The 17145-nt window shown below is 44.4% G+C and overlaps 1 protein-coding gene across 1 annotated transcript in view; it reads right to left on the bottom strand.

Moving 5' to 3' along the window:
- LOC144828803 (kinesin-like protein KIF20A) overlaps window positions 1–17145 on the bottom strand; it is a 412946-nt gene that overhangs the window by 144005 nt on the left and 251796 nt on the right. Inside the window, exon 14 of the mRNA XM_078687291.1 lies at window positions 3962–4127. Coding sequence (XP_078543417.1) covers window positions 3962–4127 — 166 coding nt within the window. The remainder of the gene's footprint in view (window positions 1–3961; window positions 4128–17145) is intronic.

Below are 17145 nucleotides of genomic sequence, written 5' to 3'. Positions count from 1 at the left end.
CTCATTGGGTGTAGTAAAGTACCAAGTCTTTCGGTCTGCTATCACTTGCGGCTTTGCTGGGAAGGTCATTGAATATTTTATTTCCCAATCTCTAAGGGACCATTTTGTTGTAAACTGACGGCAATTGGTTAGCTAGCTGAAGCCATCATGTATTTAGAAGTTATCTTATCCGCTTTGTGAAAGCCATTTTGTATTTCTGGCAGCCATTTTGTTTGCCATGTGCTCTGTCCTACCTTTCGGTTAACTGCTCTTGTAGTCTGCCTAGAGACAAACTATATTCAGCATCTTCCACTTCGCACATGCCCAGAAGGGCCCAGCTATTACAATGCACCTGCTTCTCTAATATAACTGTCAGGCTATTTTTGCTGCTGTATGGGGAAGTAACTCTCCTCCCACTTTGTTGAGCAAGTAGATCTTGTATGCCCAACTTAGTCATTTTGCATGCTTACATGAGCCAGGACTGCCCCTTGCATTTATTCTTACTATGTAACTCTAAAGCATATATAAAGCCCCAGTTTTCTGTACTCCTTAGACTGCCTCATTCAGTTGCTAAGGCTCCTGTGTGACGTAGTATCAACTCATTTGAGTTTAATAAAAATTATCTTTTATATTTCAGCTTCTGTGCCAATTTCTTCTTTGTTGGTTTAAAAGGACTAAGAATCAGTGAGACCCCGAGAAGGATTTTGATTACTTCAATTTGACTTCTAGGAAAGTGCAACACTACCTTGGACTCAAAATGTGAAGTCAAGGAAATAAGTGATCATAGATTTTCATACTTTAGCAGAGGTGCTGTGTGTACAGTCTGCAGAATGACATCACGGTCATGACATGCAAGATATTATTGGGTGCAAAGGTGCCCCTGGAACACGGTCGGCCGGTTCAACCGAGAAGTTGTTGAAAAGGCACCTGGATTGTAATTGTTTGAGGATAAGATTTTCAACAAGGAGGGCAACAGCAGGACCCTCCATAACTTCTTGAACCCCTATTATGCGAACATTGCTTCTTCTAAAGCAAGCTCCAAAATTTCCTAGTCTAACTAGTCTAGACTCCAAGGCAGAAGTGTTTGCTTGCAGGTCATTGACTTGGCTCTTAAGCACTGTCAATTCTGCCTTGAGAGTGAGTGCCTATATAGTCTCCTACTTCCTTTCCTCTTGGGCACACATTGCAAAGGTCAGCCCTTATCCAAGCTAGTGTGTTAAAGACAGTGTTTATTTTGTTCTCAAGGGTACTACGTACACACTAGATCACCACAATTGGGTCTGCCAGGGTGAGCACCTCGTCTACTGGGAGGGACTGAATGGTTGATGCCTGCGAGTTGTCAGTCACCTGCATCGATGTGGTGCATCTCCGTGGTATGTACTTGTCCAGTTTGGTTTGGTGGGCGTGTCAGGCACCCCTATCGCCCGTCAAGGCAATCGAGTTCATCCTGTGGTGATTAGCCTCCCACGTATTGACCCTACCAGGGAAGATTCTTCCTCTTGATGTAACTGAAATCCTTTCTTCAGGCCCAATAGCATGAAAGTATTTCTCACCAGATCTATTTTCTTTATCTACACTGATTCACGTAATAAGTATGCGCCCATTATAAGCAATTTGCTTCCTTGCTACTCTAAGAACCTGCAGAGGGGAAACAAGTGTGCAAAGTGTGTGAAAGAAGTGGGTATTATAACTGCTCTTGTTGCTCTAAAAACGCTCGCCTAACAAAACACCTTTGCAGGTCTAATAGTGCTCTGTAGTTTTTCACCAGGCTCCAATATAATTTGTAGCCAAAGATGGTGGAAAATGTGTGAATTAGTAGTTAGGCTCTTTCACTAATTCATTAATGTTCTAGATTCTCATAGTCGCAGCTTTCATCATATTCATGGCATGAATTTGCATTACTCACTTTACTTGATCAATTAGGAACCAATCCATATCTATGCAGGACTGCCAACCCGAACCCCTTAGATCTCTCAATAGCCTTTGACAACCTGTCCCACAAATCTCACATTCCATCTCTAGGAAATTGAGATCAGATCAAAAGTGCTAAAATAGCTCATTTAGGTCATTCTCCAGCAGCAACTCGGTTCCTTCATTTAATCTTCCTTGACATTGGTCACCACCTGCAGACCACTTACGACTCCTCTTGGAGTTCCACTCTTTTTAACCTTTACATCACCTTTCCTATGTCTTTCTCCTGTTCTCTCTGCCTTACAATGTGGCATATGTAGATGATACACAACTCCTCTTGGGACTAGATATCAATCACAGATCATACCATTTAGTTCAGGATCCATCTACAGTCTTTGGAAGTGGCAAAGTGGATGAACAAAAAATAAAATCAACTCCAACAGGACAGAAGCCTGGTTGTTGGGCAGCACCTCCAACTCCAATGCACTAGCAAAAGCTCAAGTTACACTGAAAAAGAACTCATCTCTGCTACTTGTTTACAGACATAATATGGTACATGTTTATTTTACCAGAGGAATCCCAGCTTTATGCAGAGGAATGTATTCAAGTGGCTCTTAAATCTATAAAAGCTCCATTGCTGAAGAAGACCAGAGCAAGTTCAGAGGTGTGGTTGAATCAGGTTGCTCTTCATTTTCTGTCTTAAGGATAGGTGATCACCAGTGCATTGGATGAGGTTATGGGAAAGAAGGGTATTCGGAGGGTAGATAGAAATGTTGTTCTGTGAGGACCCACGGAGGAATAGGGAATCTGGCAAAATATCGAAGTCCCTGCAGTGGCAAGATGCACCATGATGAAGGACCATTTGGTCCAGGTGAAAGTTACATCTGCCTTTGACAGGGTAGGCCTCCTTTAAAGTCCACCAAGTGTCTGGACGCCGCCACTTGGTCATCCTTTCAAGGGAAGGACAACACCTCCCCACACCCAAAGCCCTTTATCAGTGCACTGGGAGCAATTCATACCTCACTACAGGGGGGCTGTCAGCTACATGTGACAGTTGGAGTACTTCCAAAAAGGGCTTTGAGGCTTTACCTGGGAAAAAGGTGATTTGTCTCAAGTATATTTTCCTTATTATTTATATAACATTTGACTTTACTATTTGATTGGATTTTGTCTAACTATCACGAAGAGCCATTGAAAAATCTCTCTAGCTGTTACCAAACCGAAATTAGCATTATGAGGTGTAATGATGCAATGCAGTATTTCTCTATGGAAGCAGGCAGCCTTGCCACATTGTACAAACGTTAGGATTTTCACTGTAAGGACATGTGGAACATTAGATTTTGTGCATTTACCACTCTTAAATACCATGCATGCAGCTTTTAGGGATATTAAGGCCTACCTGGAGGGGGGGGCTTCTCATTATTTAAAAGCAAGGCTTAGGCCTGTCAAAAGGATTTCCCTTTCAGCGGTCGAATTGGCAGTTGTAAACTGTACTGCCAGGCTACAATGGTAGGCCTGGGGTCACTGCAGTTTGTGGAACAATTGGTGCTGCAGCCCACTGATAACATTGACTTACAGGCCCTGGGGTACATGCTGTACTATATACTAGGAACATATAGGTAAGTTAAATATGCCAATCAGATGTATGCCAATGTCCGCATGTTTAAAGGGGGAGAACAAGCACTACATCATTGGTTTGCAGGGGTAGGGGAAAACAGATGTCTAGGGCCAACAAAGATAGTCAAGGCAAGAATCTGGGGGAATCCAACGCAAAAGAGGGTCATTTACAAATTGTTTGAAGCTTTTAGTTCTGCAGGGAGGATGTATTAGCAGAAAAGTGTTCAAAGAGAATTAAAAAAACAAAGTTACAAGCACAAATGTACTACTTTTTTTCTAACTTTTTTTGAAATACATAGGCTCATCTGAAAAAAGGGCAGGATTGCTGAAAAAGTTTAGGAGTATAGCAATACCTTTAAATCATCCTTATTTTAAAATTAGTGCATTTCCAGGTGTCAGAGGCTTATATCAATGGAAAACAAGTGCTGCCAAACTGGACTTAAGGTGACCATACCTTAACTTTTTCTTTTTCTGCTTCAAGCTCCTCCACTGGAACATGACTCTCCTCTATTTCTTCCAATGCACAATTATGTGCATGTTTTTGAATTGCTTTCTTGTACATTTCAAATCGATCTTCAAATTGTTCTTCATACTTTTCCTTCAAGCCCTCACAGCGTTTACTGTAACAATAAACATTAACAATACAGCACATTTAGAGGAGCTGAGGACGAGACATACATATTCAAAACAAATGAAAGCACTTAAGAACTAGCTGCAATAAAAAAAAATAAGGCCCATGAGAAGGGAGCTGTAGTGTTGAAGTTGCATGTCAAGTAAGCTCTAAAGAAAAATTAATAGAAATAAATTCTAAAAGTAAAGGGTATTCCTTAAGCATGACCATGGTAGTAGGCAAGAAATTGTCATTTAGACTTTCCCCAAGACCAGTGTATGACAGTTTTCCTCTGAAACATCAAAATCTTTCTTGTAGCTCTGACAAAAAAGCTTGATGTGCGTGTATTGCACCCACCAAAGATGCACACATGGGTTTTCTATACCTTTTTTGAGGTCTCGCCTAGGCAGCGCGCATGCGCTGCATAGGAGGACACCTTTAAGAAGGGATTCCATTTTTGGCCCAAAAACGTGCACGCGAAGCATTGCTTTCAATGGCAACGTTTGGCGATTCCCTTGCTGGAGCGAGCTTTGAAACCATCTGTTTGTAATTAACAGATAGTTTCTGCTCACTCCTGCAAGGGAAACCGGCGCAGGCCCCCTCATCTCTCCCCACCCCCTGCTGCCAGCGCGAGGCAGGCTGGCTTGTTCTGTTTTAGAAACTACTGGCATCTTTGAGCTTTTACATTACATCTTCATAGGTAAGATAACATTTACAAAATTAAAGCATTCAAAGGAGCATGATTTGTCTGAGTCACAATCTTTACGGAAACACCGCTCTAAACACGTCTATTGCCATGTTTTGTGGGTTTTTTCTCCGTTCTTTCATGTATGGCGGTGAGAACATTTTCGAGTACAAGCTATATTTTGGGATTGCATTTGCGGAAACTTGCTCTCAATTCTTGCTGAAATGCACTGGCGAGCATGCATGCAAAAGGGACAGAGTGCAAATGACTATTTGATTTTGAAAAGACAGTCTTATCAGTCTGAAGGAGGGATTTGTCATTTGCCTTTTGTGCATCCGCTGCTGCCTGAGTCCCACCGCTCTGAGCCCTAGGCGGTTAGCAGCATGATGGACAGGAGTAGTGCGGGCACCATCTCCGGCAATACCGACCAACTGATCTGCCCCAAATCTCGGAAAGCGTAGCAGAGGGAGGTGAACAAGGATCGGGCAGCCAAAAACAACAAATCTCCCCTCCAAGCAGCCCCTATTGCTATCTTGCTTCAGCAGTTCGTTGTTTACCCACCCCTCTAATCCCCATTTGATTTGACTAGCAGCTAACCTGGTGGGACGGTTTTCTTTTCTCCCTGCCTCTGCACAGTCTCCGTTATTGCCTTTGGTTAGCTCAGGTGGACACCGCTCACCGCCTCTCTAATACATGTTCTTTTCGGTGCGTGTCCAGCCCACGGCTTCTATAATACACTGATTGAACCCGGACCCCTGCTCAGTCCCAGCTGTGCTTGGATCCTCGAAGTGTTCCCTGGTTCCTACATTTCTGTGTTGATACTTATATCAATAACTTTCCTGTGTTGGACTTCGCTAATTGCTTGTACTGCTCTGGGACACACACACACGGCCGGTGCTGCTGTGTTTACCGTCTCTTGTCTTGCTGCCTTTCATGCGCTGTGTTTATTATTAGCAGTTCCCTTTCTTTTGGCGTATCCACGCTTTTTTTTCCGAATTCAGATAACACATTTATTGTATTTGTATTTATATTTATATAACGCATACTACCCCTGATAATGTTATTCAACAAAAAGAATAAAACAAACAAATGTAATTTAAAAACACGACCACAGTCTTGTACCTGTATTATTATGTTTTATTTCTTTATATTGTGAATGGTGTTTGTTTCATCAGTTCTTTTACTACCTGGGAGGAGCTGTGGTGGAAGCAACCAACTTTCAAAAAGCGGAACCAGGCTGAGATCCCAGCTTTGGGTCACCATCCTGTGATTCTGGGCAAATCAATTAAACTCCTCATGGCTAGAACTATATAATTTGCTTGGTATTCTCATTAAGCGCATTAATGCCAACATTAAGTTTGTCCTAAATACCAGTTTAGCAGTGCTTGCCTTCTGTAATTCAATTTGCATCACATGTCCACAGTGAGGGACTCTAATAACCCTAACTTGGTTGTGAAGGCAGACTAAAATGAGTCACCCTCTTGAAAATGCACTAGATGATAAGTACCCTGAAGATCCAACTTTACATTGTAGCATGTCTGACCTAATAGAAAATAATGGAGTAGAGGGTCCCCTGTTCCTAACTCTTATGCAGCTCAGGGCTTGGTATTCTATACAGGTTAATTCCACTACTATTTTCAAAATGAAAAACAGAGGGTTGTATACTAGCAACCAAGAAGGATGACTGAACCCATATTTCCAAAATCTCATCAAGGAATTGTCGTAGGTGTGTATGCTTCTTTTCAAGTGTGTATGTTCTATTTGGCAGTCAAATGGCTTCGGAGGTGTTGAAGTGCTCACCATGATCTAGGCAAAAACATCTGCCTAAAGAGAGTAAAGGTCTGGAATGGGTTTCTCTTTCACCTCAATAGTAATCTGAATTGGATTCCTCTTTTGCATCTTTTTCCTTCCAACAATTTTCTTTCCCGAAAAATGATCATAACTCTCACCTTCTGTCAGACCAATTTATCACAAGGTTATGATCCTGTAACCAGTAAATTCCTTTAAACTGAGGTGTGTTTAAATTGACTCACTTTCTTTCTCATGGTTAGCTTGAATGGTGAGTGTTAAGCTACTGGTTTAATTTACAACTGGCCCTGAAGATAGATCACTTCTGTCAATGGTATGAATTACCTACGATTTATTCTTGCTGAAAGCAGGAATTCCTAAAGATTTGGCACACGCAAAGTCAATAAAATTCTGGTGGCACCAGAATCAAATAAACTCTCCACCAGAATTCTTACTCCCTGCCCAAGATAAGATTACTCGCACAGAAATGTCTGTAGATATTTTCTGGATTAGTCTGAGCTAAACAGTAGGAGACCTCAGAAACTGATCCACCAGGAAGCTTGGTCTCCTGAGCTATTGGGCCTACACATTTCCCAAGTTCTCCAATTCCTTGGAAGCAACATTTTATCTAGATTTATTCTTAGGTTTAGCAGTTCTATCCTTCAGAAAATTACCTCAAATTCCAAAATACAAGCATAAGTTTGGACCTCTGCCTTGCTGATGCTCTTATTTAGTCAATCTCTTCCCAACCCACCTATTTGCATAGAATAGTTTGCCACTGGTTTTATTAACTTCTCTACCATAGCATCTGGCCTACTATGATCATTTTGGCATTCGGACAGATGGTTATTCAAACAGACCTCTAAATCAATTATGTCCTCTCAAGACTTTGGTGGCTCCACTATAGGAGCCAACAAATCCTTTAGTATGCCTTACAGTCCTCGCTAGAAGAGAGACACACTTCTTTCTAGGCCATGTAGATTCTGTCACTAGTCAGTCAAAGCCAAACAGGTGAGCAAATCAATACTGCATTACTTTAAGTTAAATAATTCTGAACCCATGGATTGCACAAACTTATGCTTAAAAAGTAATTTTTTAATGATATTTGAAAACTGTACAACAGTGGATCATACCGTCCTACTAACAGGATGAACCACGAAGCTGTTATACTCTTAGGTAGAAGAAGATGAAAGCCTCCTTGGAATGTTAACCTAGGAAGTAGCATGGATGACACATGAAGTGTATCTGACATTGAATCAGAAAAGGGGAAAACTGTGGTGGCTCCCCAAGGAAGCACCCGGGTGGGGCTAGAGGCACAATCGATGGAGTAATCACATGTACCAATGAGTAATGAGCAATGCTCCAAGCAAGGTAAGTTTTTGGCACTGAAGCACTGGGAAAAGTCCTCTGGTTTAAGGAAAGATTAGAATGGTAGCCCCCAAGGGATTATTTGACTCTGAAGTTTTAGATTCCTATTAACTAACCATTTGCAGAGAGAACAGGAATTACATTTTGCAAGGTCACTAGCATTTTTGCCAAGTTCACTAACATGAGATCATGTGGATCCATCTCGCACAGATAGGATTTTAATAGTGGACTTTTTATACTGTCATGCTATGATAAACACCAACTTGTGCACTTGATCCAGTGGAAGAGAGCTGGGTGCACAAGATGCTGGCTCCTAATTCCACTCTGGACCGCTCACACTGCCGTCTTAATAACCAGTAGTTTCAATTCTCTCTGCAGGTAAACGGACATCAACTTTTATATTTCTATAACAATTTTACAGACATTCTTTGGCACTGTAATCCGCGAAATAATTTTATAGCATATAATACCGGCATAATATTCTTCTTGTGCCAAAGATAGGGTTTACATGATATACAGTTTATATGCATTCTGCATCACTTCACCACGTATGCATTGACCCATATATATGAGAGGCATAATTACACTCACTTAAGGTTCGGAGTATTTCTTGAAATGAAACTCAAGTGTGCAAGGGAAGGAATCATATGATCTACATATGGTGGTACATATGGTCACGGATTGTGTGTGGTGCAAAAGAGGAATTTGACAAGTCCTGCAACTTTAGCGACTGCTTGCTTCATCACTGGTGGGGGGGTGTGGGAGGCAGGGGAGTAGTGGAACAACACACTAACAATGTGTGGCTGGGTGTGTTGCTGACTGCTTTGAGTGAGCCTGGGTGTGTCGTAATTATTAATGTAGGAGTGTCCATTAATCTAGCCTCAAGCACTGCGAGATAGGTCTTCCAGTGTGGGGGGGTTGGGCGTGACCGAGCAACTTGAAATAGGCCCATGTAATATATGCAGGTCAGCTACAATACCTCTATGTAGGTCGGTGAGCCAGAATTGAAAGGGAGGTGCTTTTGACTATTTCCAGATCATGGCTAGCATACATTTAGCTACCACCAGTGCCAAATCTAAAAATTTGTTAACTGTCTTGCTTGCTGTTGTGCGAGAGGTGATCACCAAAAGAAAGTGTGTACCATCTGTCAGTACAGTATGGCCCGCGGCCTCAGATAAAGTCTAAGCTATTGCTATCAGTAGGATAACAGGCGAGGGCAGGACCACACCATATGGGTAAAATGAACCCCAGGGTCATGCCAGCGGGGTCAGGAGTCTGGGGAGCCTTGATAAATCTGTGCAAGTCCATGAGGCTGTGTGATGGAGATAATTAAATTGGGTATATTTAGGCCTAGCATTCATAGAAACGCATTTCAGAATTCCAAACATTGCTCCCGGTGTTTATCAGTGAATATTGACGAGAGTTCACCGTCCTAGTAGGCTCGGAGTACACTAAGGGGAATCGCCCTGTCCTGGCTTATAGAATTGTATAACACTGATAGCGCAATGGCAGGTGCCATACACAAGTAAGGTTTGGAGGAGTCTGGTTTCAGGTTCATTATGTTCTCTACCCCAAACCTTATGGAAGTGTTCGGTAAAAGAGGCATGCAAGGGAAAGGAGCCCAATGAGATCCTGCAATCCTCCATAAATTTCTCAAATGTACGAAGAATCTGGTCAGAAAACAGGTCTCCCCAGGACAAAAGGCCTGCGATGGGCCAGGCAGTTATCCCCGGTCTAGAACCCAGGTCTATGCAACCAGGCAACACCCAGAGGGATAGCAGTGGGAAAGGGTTGTTTCCAGTGTAGGTAAATGGGCCAGCAGGAATGGGCCGTATTAATAAGGATATTCCCTACCTTCCTCTGGATTGTATTCTCTACGCCCAATAACACTTCCATTCCAACATCTTAGTCAGGTATATTCCAGTTGCCCAGCATCCAAGTTTCTCACATATTGGCCAGCTGACCAGCGTATTGGCTATTGCAATGGCGCTGTGTTGAAAATATTATCTTCCTTTAACAAGGCATCTTATTTAGCCCTTTCTTTATGTTGTTATATTCAATATCTTCTAGAATGTATTCTTAATTCCAATGTCTGACCTCAGCCAAGTTGCATTCCAGACTTTACAGTTGAGGTCTGGTCAGCTGGCGAGGTGGACGTTCAGTCTTCATTCTTCAATAAAGCTTTTACTTATCTCAACTGGAATCCCTTTGCAGCAATTTTTATGAACTACATGCGGCTGCGTAAGAGTCATAATTCGGGGCCCCAAGCCTCCCCCTGTCAGGGGCGTGTGCAGTTTCATAAGGGAACCCCGCTTTCTACCGTTATCCCACATTAAAGCATTAAAAAAGTTTGAGATCCTGAAAGCATTTCTGGAGGATTAAAACTGGGAGAGTGGCAAAAAATAGAAATATCTGGGTAGGACCAAAATCTTAGAGATGGCTATGCGACCCAATGGCAAAATCTGCAACTCCGTCCAGAATGTTAAGGAGGACCCGGAGCTGGCCTTTGCCTTATCCAGATTAACATCCAACAGATGGTTAGGAGAGTGGTAAACCTGGATCCCCAGATATTTGAAGGATTCACAGGATGTGAAGGACGGGAGTGTCCTCCTCTGTTCAGGGGATAGCAAAGTCATCAAGAACAGTAGGAATTTATTCCAGTTTACTTTCAGGAATGAAACATGCCCGAACTGCTATAGAAATGCCATTAGAGCAGAGAGTATCGCTGCATCTCAACACAAATATACCAGTAAGTTGCCTGCATACAGTGATATTATAGGCCACTGGTTATATGCCCTTATACCCCAGCTCGTGGCCTGCTGTCGAAGTGTGCAAGCGAGTGGTTCCATTGGTAGCGCAAATATAATCAGGGACAAGGAGCAACCCACTCTATGGTGAAGAGATTGAAAATCCAGTTCTCACCCACACCACTGGTGAGATGTACAATAATGAGATCCACTTAAGGAACTTGGGGCCTCCTTCAAATAACAACATCCCAGGGGGGGGGTGTTAAAAGCGTTCTCTAGATCGAGCGAGGAGACCCAGGGGTGTACAGCCATTGCAAGCACCCAGGCATCAGCATAAAAAGTCTACGCAGGTTTAGGAAGGTGTTTCTACCAGGTATAAAGCCATATTAGTTGTGATGAACTAGAGTTTGTGTCACCGCAATCGATCTGTTGGCCAACATCCTGCAAAGTATCTTATCATCTGAATTCAAAAGGGATAGTGGATGGTAGGATCCTAGAAGTAATGGGTCCCAGACTGGTTTAGGCAAGACCACAAGCACTGTTTCATGAAGGGTGAGGGGCAATACTCCCCCATTGTATGCCTCATTGTAAATGGGTGACTACTTTCATACTAAAAGTCGAATGAAATTCCAATGGCCAACTGTTCGCTCCAGGGGTCTTGCCTCAAGCAATCTGCATATGGTTTCACTTATCACTGCTTCGGTAATGGGAGACTCTAGCTCGCTAAGCTGCGAGGGGCAGGATATGGGGGAGAACAATGCCCTCTAAAAAGGACAGTATCATGGCTGGATCGTCCTTAAAAAGGGCTCTGTACAAAGAAGTGTAATATGAGTAAAAAGCAGTGTTAATGCTCTCCTGCGTGTTTATGATATGTCCCATATCATCCCTAATTACCTTAATTGGGTTCTTAGGGGAGTCGGACCATATAAGCCATGCCAGCAGTCTGTGCACCTGATCTCACTCAGCATGCCATCTAGCCAAGTGTTCCCTATGATCGAAAGGAACCCAGCAACTCTAGGGTAATCCTGTGTGTTTATCTGACCTGGGCTGGGGGAGCCAAAACCAACTGGTTGGTACAGGATAGCTGTCCATATCAGTGTATGTGTCGGCTTCCAGGTTCTTGCGTTCCCTGCAGAGGGTAAACGTAGCTCCGTAAACCGATTTGATTATGTAGCCTTAAATGCATCCCACTCTCCTCCAACTCCTGATGCACTGCGCTCATGGTCCTGGAAATAAAATCTAATATTGTCTGAAAAGGAGGAGCTGAGCGGGATGTCCAGAAGGGCCTCCAGAAGCAAACATCATCTCGGGATTTTAGGTTGATAGCTCTCCCAAGTGAATTGTAATTGTAGAAGACAGTGATCTGAGAAGGTACAGCCGAGATATTCCGCATGGTACACCCTGGCAATGGCTTCCCGTAAACAATAGACTATGTCAATTCTGGTGTGCAAGTCATGCAACCCCAAGTAATATGAATATTCCTTAGTGTCTAGATGCAGGCCCCGCCAGGCGTCCTGTACCTGAACATCAGTGGCCAATTTCTGCAAGTGTTGTGTAAGAGCTATCGATTCGGCTCTTGGGAGTGGGGTGCAGGAAAGATCTTTGTTGAGATATGGAGTGCAATTGAAGTCCCCCCCACCCAGTAGATTGGAGCCAATATGTTCCGCAGCACCATTGGGGTAATGGATTGTAGGAAGCTATATGAGCGATAGCTGGAGACCATCTAGCAGTCCCTCCAACACTACATAACGGCCCTGCGGATCAATTTGAGTGAATAGAACCTCTAGGGGCGTCCCAGGAGAGACCCAAATCAATGCTTCTCTAGCGTAACTGGAATATGTAGTCCTTATTAGTATCCCCCTCCAGCGCCTGCACATAGACTCAAGTGTTTGTGATGTAAGATGAGTCTCCTGTTGTGGTGCAATTTGGATCTTATGTCTGTAGAGGTATTGGTACAGACAGTAATGCTCGGGCAAAACCTGTGACTACGAGGATGCTCCAGGTTAACAAAACTGATGAGCCCTGTTCATTTGTTATTAAAGCTATTACATTTTAAGCAAGAGAAGCCCCTCCAGCAATAACTGCCCACCCCACACCCACCCCGCCGGTCCCTCCACAAACACAGAATGTGAAATCCCCACTAAGATCGAAGAAAATTTCACTTTGTGAGCAACTGAAACATAATTTTAACACCCAACTCCTGCTCCCTGACCAGTTTGCCAATGGGTGGTCAGCTATTGCACTGTAATTCAATCCCAACAGTACCCAACAATAGCCTTTACCAGTGGTTCTTTGTGGGTGGGGGGCAGTTTTCAATGGATGCGGTAGGCCCGCAGGCAGTAACCACTGGCCGTGGCCTGCAGCACGGCTACAGCTGCAGTGAAAAAGACATGCTCAATAACACAGACGGACACTTGAGTACTCCCCAAACCTAAAAGGAGGAGTCAGACATTGTTTGAGAGTCATTGTGCCGGACTGACGCAGGTTTCTCCACAGCCTCCACCATGTGAGCCCTCTCCTAGGCTGCTTGCTCTTTAGTAGAGCCCCGTGGTCAATGTCTGGTATGTGTTTTGCATTGCCGCTGTATTTTCCATGAGGTGAAGAGGTTCATTTTCCCCCCAGAGGTGGGTACAAGGCCCCTGTGTAAAAGCCTTCTATGGTGTTGTAGAGAAGGAGGTGATGCCCTCATGCATCACCCGAAGAGTGGCAAGGAACTACAAGGCATACTTGATGCCATGGTCACAAAGGCATTTCTTCACCTCCGGTAAGGAAGATCTGCGCCGCTGGACTTCCAGGGTATAGCCAGGATAAATGTGGACTTGGGTGTTCTCAATGTTCCAGGGACCCTGGCACTTGTCGCCTTTAAGATATTGTCTCTGTGGTTAAACAAAAATGCCACCACTGGATGTGGAGGGGTGTCTGGGTGAGGGGGTCTCCCATGTACCATATGGGCCCTCTCAACCGAGCAGAAGGTGGATTGTTTGCCCTGCAGAATTGTGTTAACAAACCAGTCCCCAAAGAACAGCTCCATGTTCGGGCCCTCCACCTGCTCATGGAGGGTACTATTCCCACATTATTTCTCTTCCATTGACATTCTTGGTCCTCCATTCGTCCACGCAAATATTCCACCTCTTCCTGCATGGCACAGATACATTGTTCAGAATCCAGTGGGTCGTATGGCAGTAAGAGTAGATTCCGAATTTTCAACTCTGCCCTTCAACCTTTTTGTGGTACACACAGTGGAGACCCACATCGATACATAAGGAGTCCAGTTTAAGTTTGAGAGTAGATTTAATGTCCAGAACTGAAAATAGGAGTTCCGGGAGAACTGCCGGGAGTGCTCCCATAGTGTGGCTGCCAAAGTCTTGTCCGTGGGATCGTCAATGTTTGGGGTTTGTCGATCCCATGTGCACAGCCGGTTGTCGCAAGGGCACTATGTAATTTTTTTTACCATCTCGAGGGCAAGAGAGTGATCAGTTATGCCACACCCTGTACTATGAATGGCAGCAACTATAGTGAGGTGGCAGAAGCAAGCCAGGCATACGTTATGGGCTAGCAGCAAGCCGCTGAGAAATACCTGCCTGATGGCTATGGCATGTAATGAGGGTAACCATGGGGGTCCCTCCATCGTCCTGTCACCAGTCAAGGGTAACTTGTGTTTAGGCAGCACAGTGTGGCAACCCATGCTGCAGCAATGAACTATAGCAGGGGACAGGTGTCACATGAAGCAGTCGTAGGGGAGTAACACAGTTCATTAGGATCTTACTTGTGCTGGGCGTATTGGGGTTCAACTTGTGGTAGTGGAGCAGCAGATGGGCTACCATTGTCCCCAGTGCATTGGAGCTCCTTTTCACAGAGGGGATTGACTCATGAGCTACTGCGGCCCATGCATCGCGGCAGGTCCAGCGCCACTCCTCTCCAGCAAGTCTGTCCCCATGTCCACAATCCATAACGTTTAAGAGCGCGGGCAGCACGGGATTCATGCCTCGTACTGGGGTAGAACAGTCCCACTGCAATGCCGATAAGGAGTTGTGGGGGAGGGAGGGCAATGGCCGGTGTGCAAGGAGGACTGCGCTGGCTCCAGACTGCTGATGTGGCGAGTGCACACACCAGTGGGCTGCCAACCAATTGCCCTGATGGCAATGTGATTGCAGAATGTTCCCGTAATGGGACACACACCACTGGGCTGCTCCCAATCTCTGTTGTTCGATCGCGGCAGCTCCGGGTGTACCGTTGGGCCAAGAGACGGCGGCAGGTTGGGTGCGACTCAGTATGCCTTGGGCCTCGCACCGCCGCTACATGGCCCTGTGTACAGATCTGTGCCAGGCATAGTCATCCGAGTCTGCCCAGCTCTGAGAGCACTTTAGGGGTGCAAGAACTGGAGGCGTGCAGGAGAATAAGCAGGATACTGCGCGGGTCGGGCGCTGCGTCTTCATCATGCATCCGACCCGGCCGCCATCTTTGAAATGCCCCCTTCAATCCCTGTTTCTCCATCAAGGCTTTCTTTATCCTACCTACGATGAAAAAGACTCATTACCATTCCGGTTTTAGTATTATTATTACTGTTAGCCTTAGATCTAAAGAGTCTTTTTTTCTGTTCTCCTTTCACCTGATGCACCCTCTCAGTAATTTCTTTAAATTATTTTGCAGGTCTTTGTACCAAACTAGCTTCTTCAAGCCGCTGCAATACAAATGCTCAACTGTTACTAAATCCCTGGTTAACTTGTGCTACCTTCCCAATTCCTACCCTCGCATTATTGGTTAATTTTCTTTACAGTACTGCCGACAGTGAGGACTGCCTTTAGAGACAGAAGAGTTATCTAGTGATTAATATTCAGGCCCATAAAGTGGAATAAAGTCTCCAAGAGTTGTCCACCATTGATCACCCCTGACCTTAAAGTGCGAGCTCCTCCCCAGGTAAGATCTTCAACTACAAGTATGTTTAGTGCCCTTTTGGCATGGTTTAAATAGTACCACACCCAACATACTGCTATCGTGACATATGGCAATCTGGTAGGAGTGCGGTGTAAATGCACATACCTATAATATTAAAGGACAGATGAGCTTTAAAGCATCTTACAAGTCAGCCATACACATTATGCCAAATCCAGTCCACAAGGAATAATTTTATCCCAGCCTATCCAAACTGAATCCTGGCAGACACCCTGAGGGCAGACCTTGCTGAGAAGTGTGGCTCAATGGTTAGAGCGGCAGACCCTGATGCAGAGGTCTAGCCCGGGACCAGGGTTCAATTCCCCGCCTCGGCGGGTCTTGGGCTCAAAAATTCCACGGACCTGATAATTCTCGCCTCGGTGCCTATTCCAATCATGGAGTCCCACTCTGCAACTCAGGGCAATAGCTTGCTTAATCTCCACAACGGCCCCCACAACGCTAAGGATGCCTGGCCTCCACCTTGGGGGTGCCCAGGAGTGGACACCTCACAGGGAAAGCCAGGATGGGTTCCACAGCGGTATTCGTACAAGCGCCTTGAGACCCTTACGGGTGAGTAGTGCGATATACAAGTTTCAATTTACATTTACATTTACCATGGCAAAAGTCACCCACACATCAGTGAGCGCAAAGTTCCTCCTGCAACAATAGCATGCTACACTTATTAGTTTAGAAAGCGTCCTATTTTTGCAGCAGATCACTCCAGACCAAGGCAGCCACACACATAGGGCTGTGATCCTGATTTCTCCACTAGTGAGCTTACAATTGTCATATTCCAGCCAACGAGCAATCCATAGAAACTGGACCACTAGGAAATGGCGTTTAAAGTCCAGGACTCCAAGGCCTTCACAGTGGCAATGACAGTTTTCGAAAGGTGATGCTCTTCTTTCCCGGGTCACACACTAGTCCCAGCAATAAAGAACCTATTGCTAAAAATAAAACTAGCGGGGCACTATTGTAAGATTAACATAATAATATAAGAGGCATGCAAGCATAACCAAAAACAACGTCCTACACAAGGCAGGCGATCCTACGAAAATGAGCACAGATCATAGCAATGCTGATAAAGTCCTCATTTTCCTTGCAGTCTTCAACGACAAATTTTTGTGTTGGGGCATTCTACAACTAATTTCCTTATTCTGTGTTACTGCACTGCATAATTAATCGCAATCAATTCAATTGATTTTATATAATTATTTATTTATTTTTAACCCTTTATAGTGTTGCCCCACTTTGCGCTGTTGTGCAACTGCTACTCGAACCATATTGACTAGACATGCCTGGTGGAGGTCTAAATTTATAGATTTGTACATAGATTTCCCATCATTCAGCTTCACATGAAGTGGCATCACTGTTTTCCCGCCTAAACTGTCTTAAAAAGAAGAAGTCAAGCAAGAGGAGTTATCTTCATCATCCATCTGCACAGAAAGTGACACTCTTCTCACTTCCCAGGACCTGCTTAATGGATGCCACAGCGTGGATACGTAGCG

Source organism: Lissotriton helveticus, chromosome 4_1, assembly GCF_964261635.1.
Source record: "Lissotriton helveticus chromosome 4_1, aLisHel1.1, whole genome shotgun sequence".
Taxonomy (NCBI): Eukaryota; Metazoa; Chordata; class Amphibia; order Caudata; family Salamandridae; genus Lissotriton; species Lissotriton helveticus.
The sequence above is the reverse complement of the archived record's forward strand: the minus strand, read 5'-3'. Positions and strand labels throughout refer to the sequence as shown.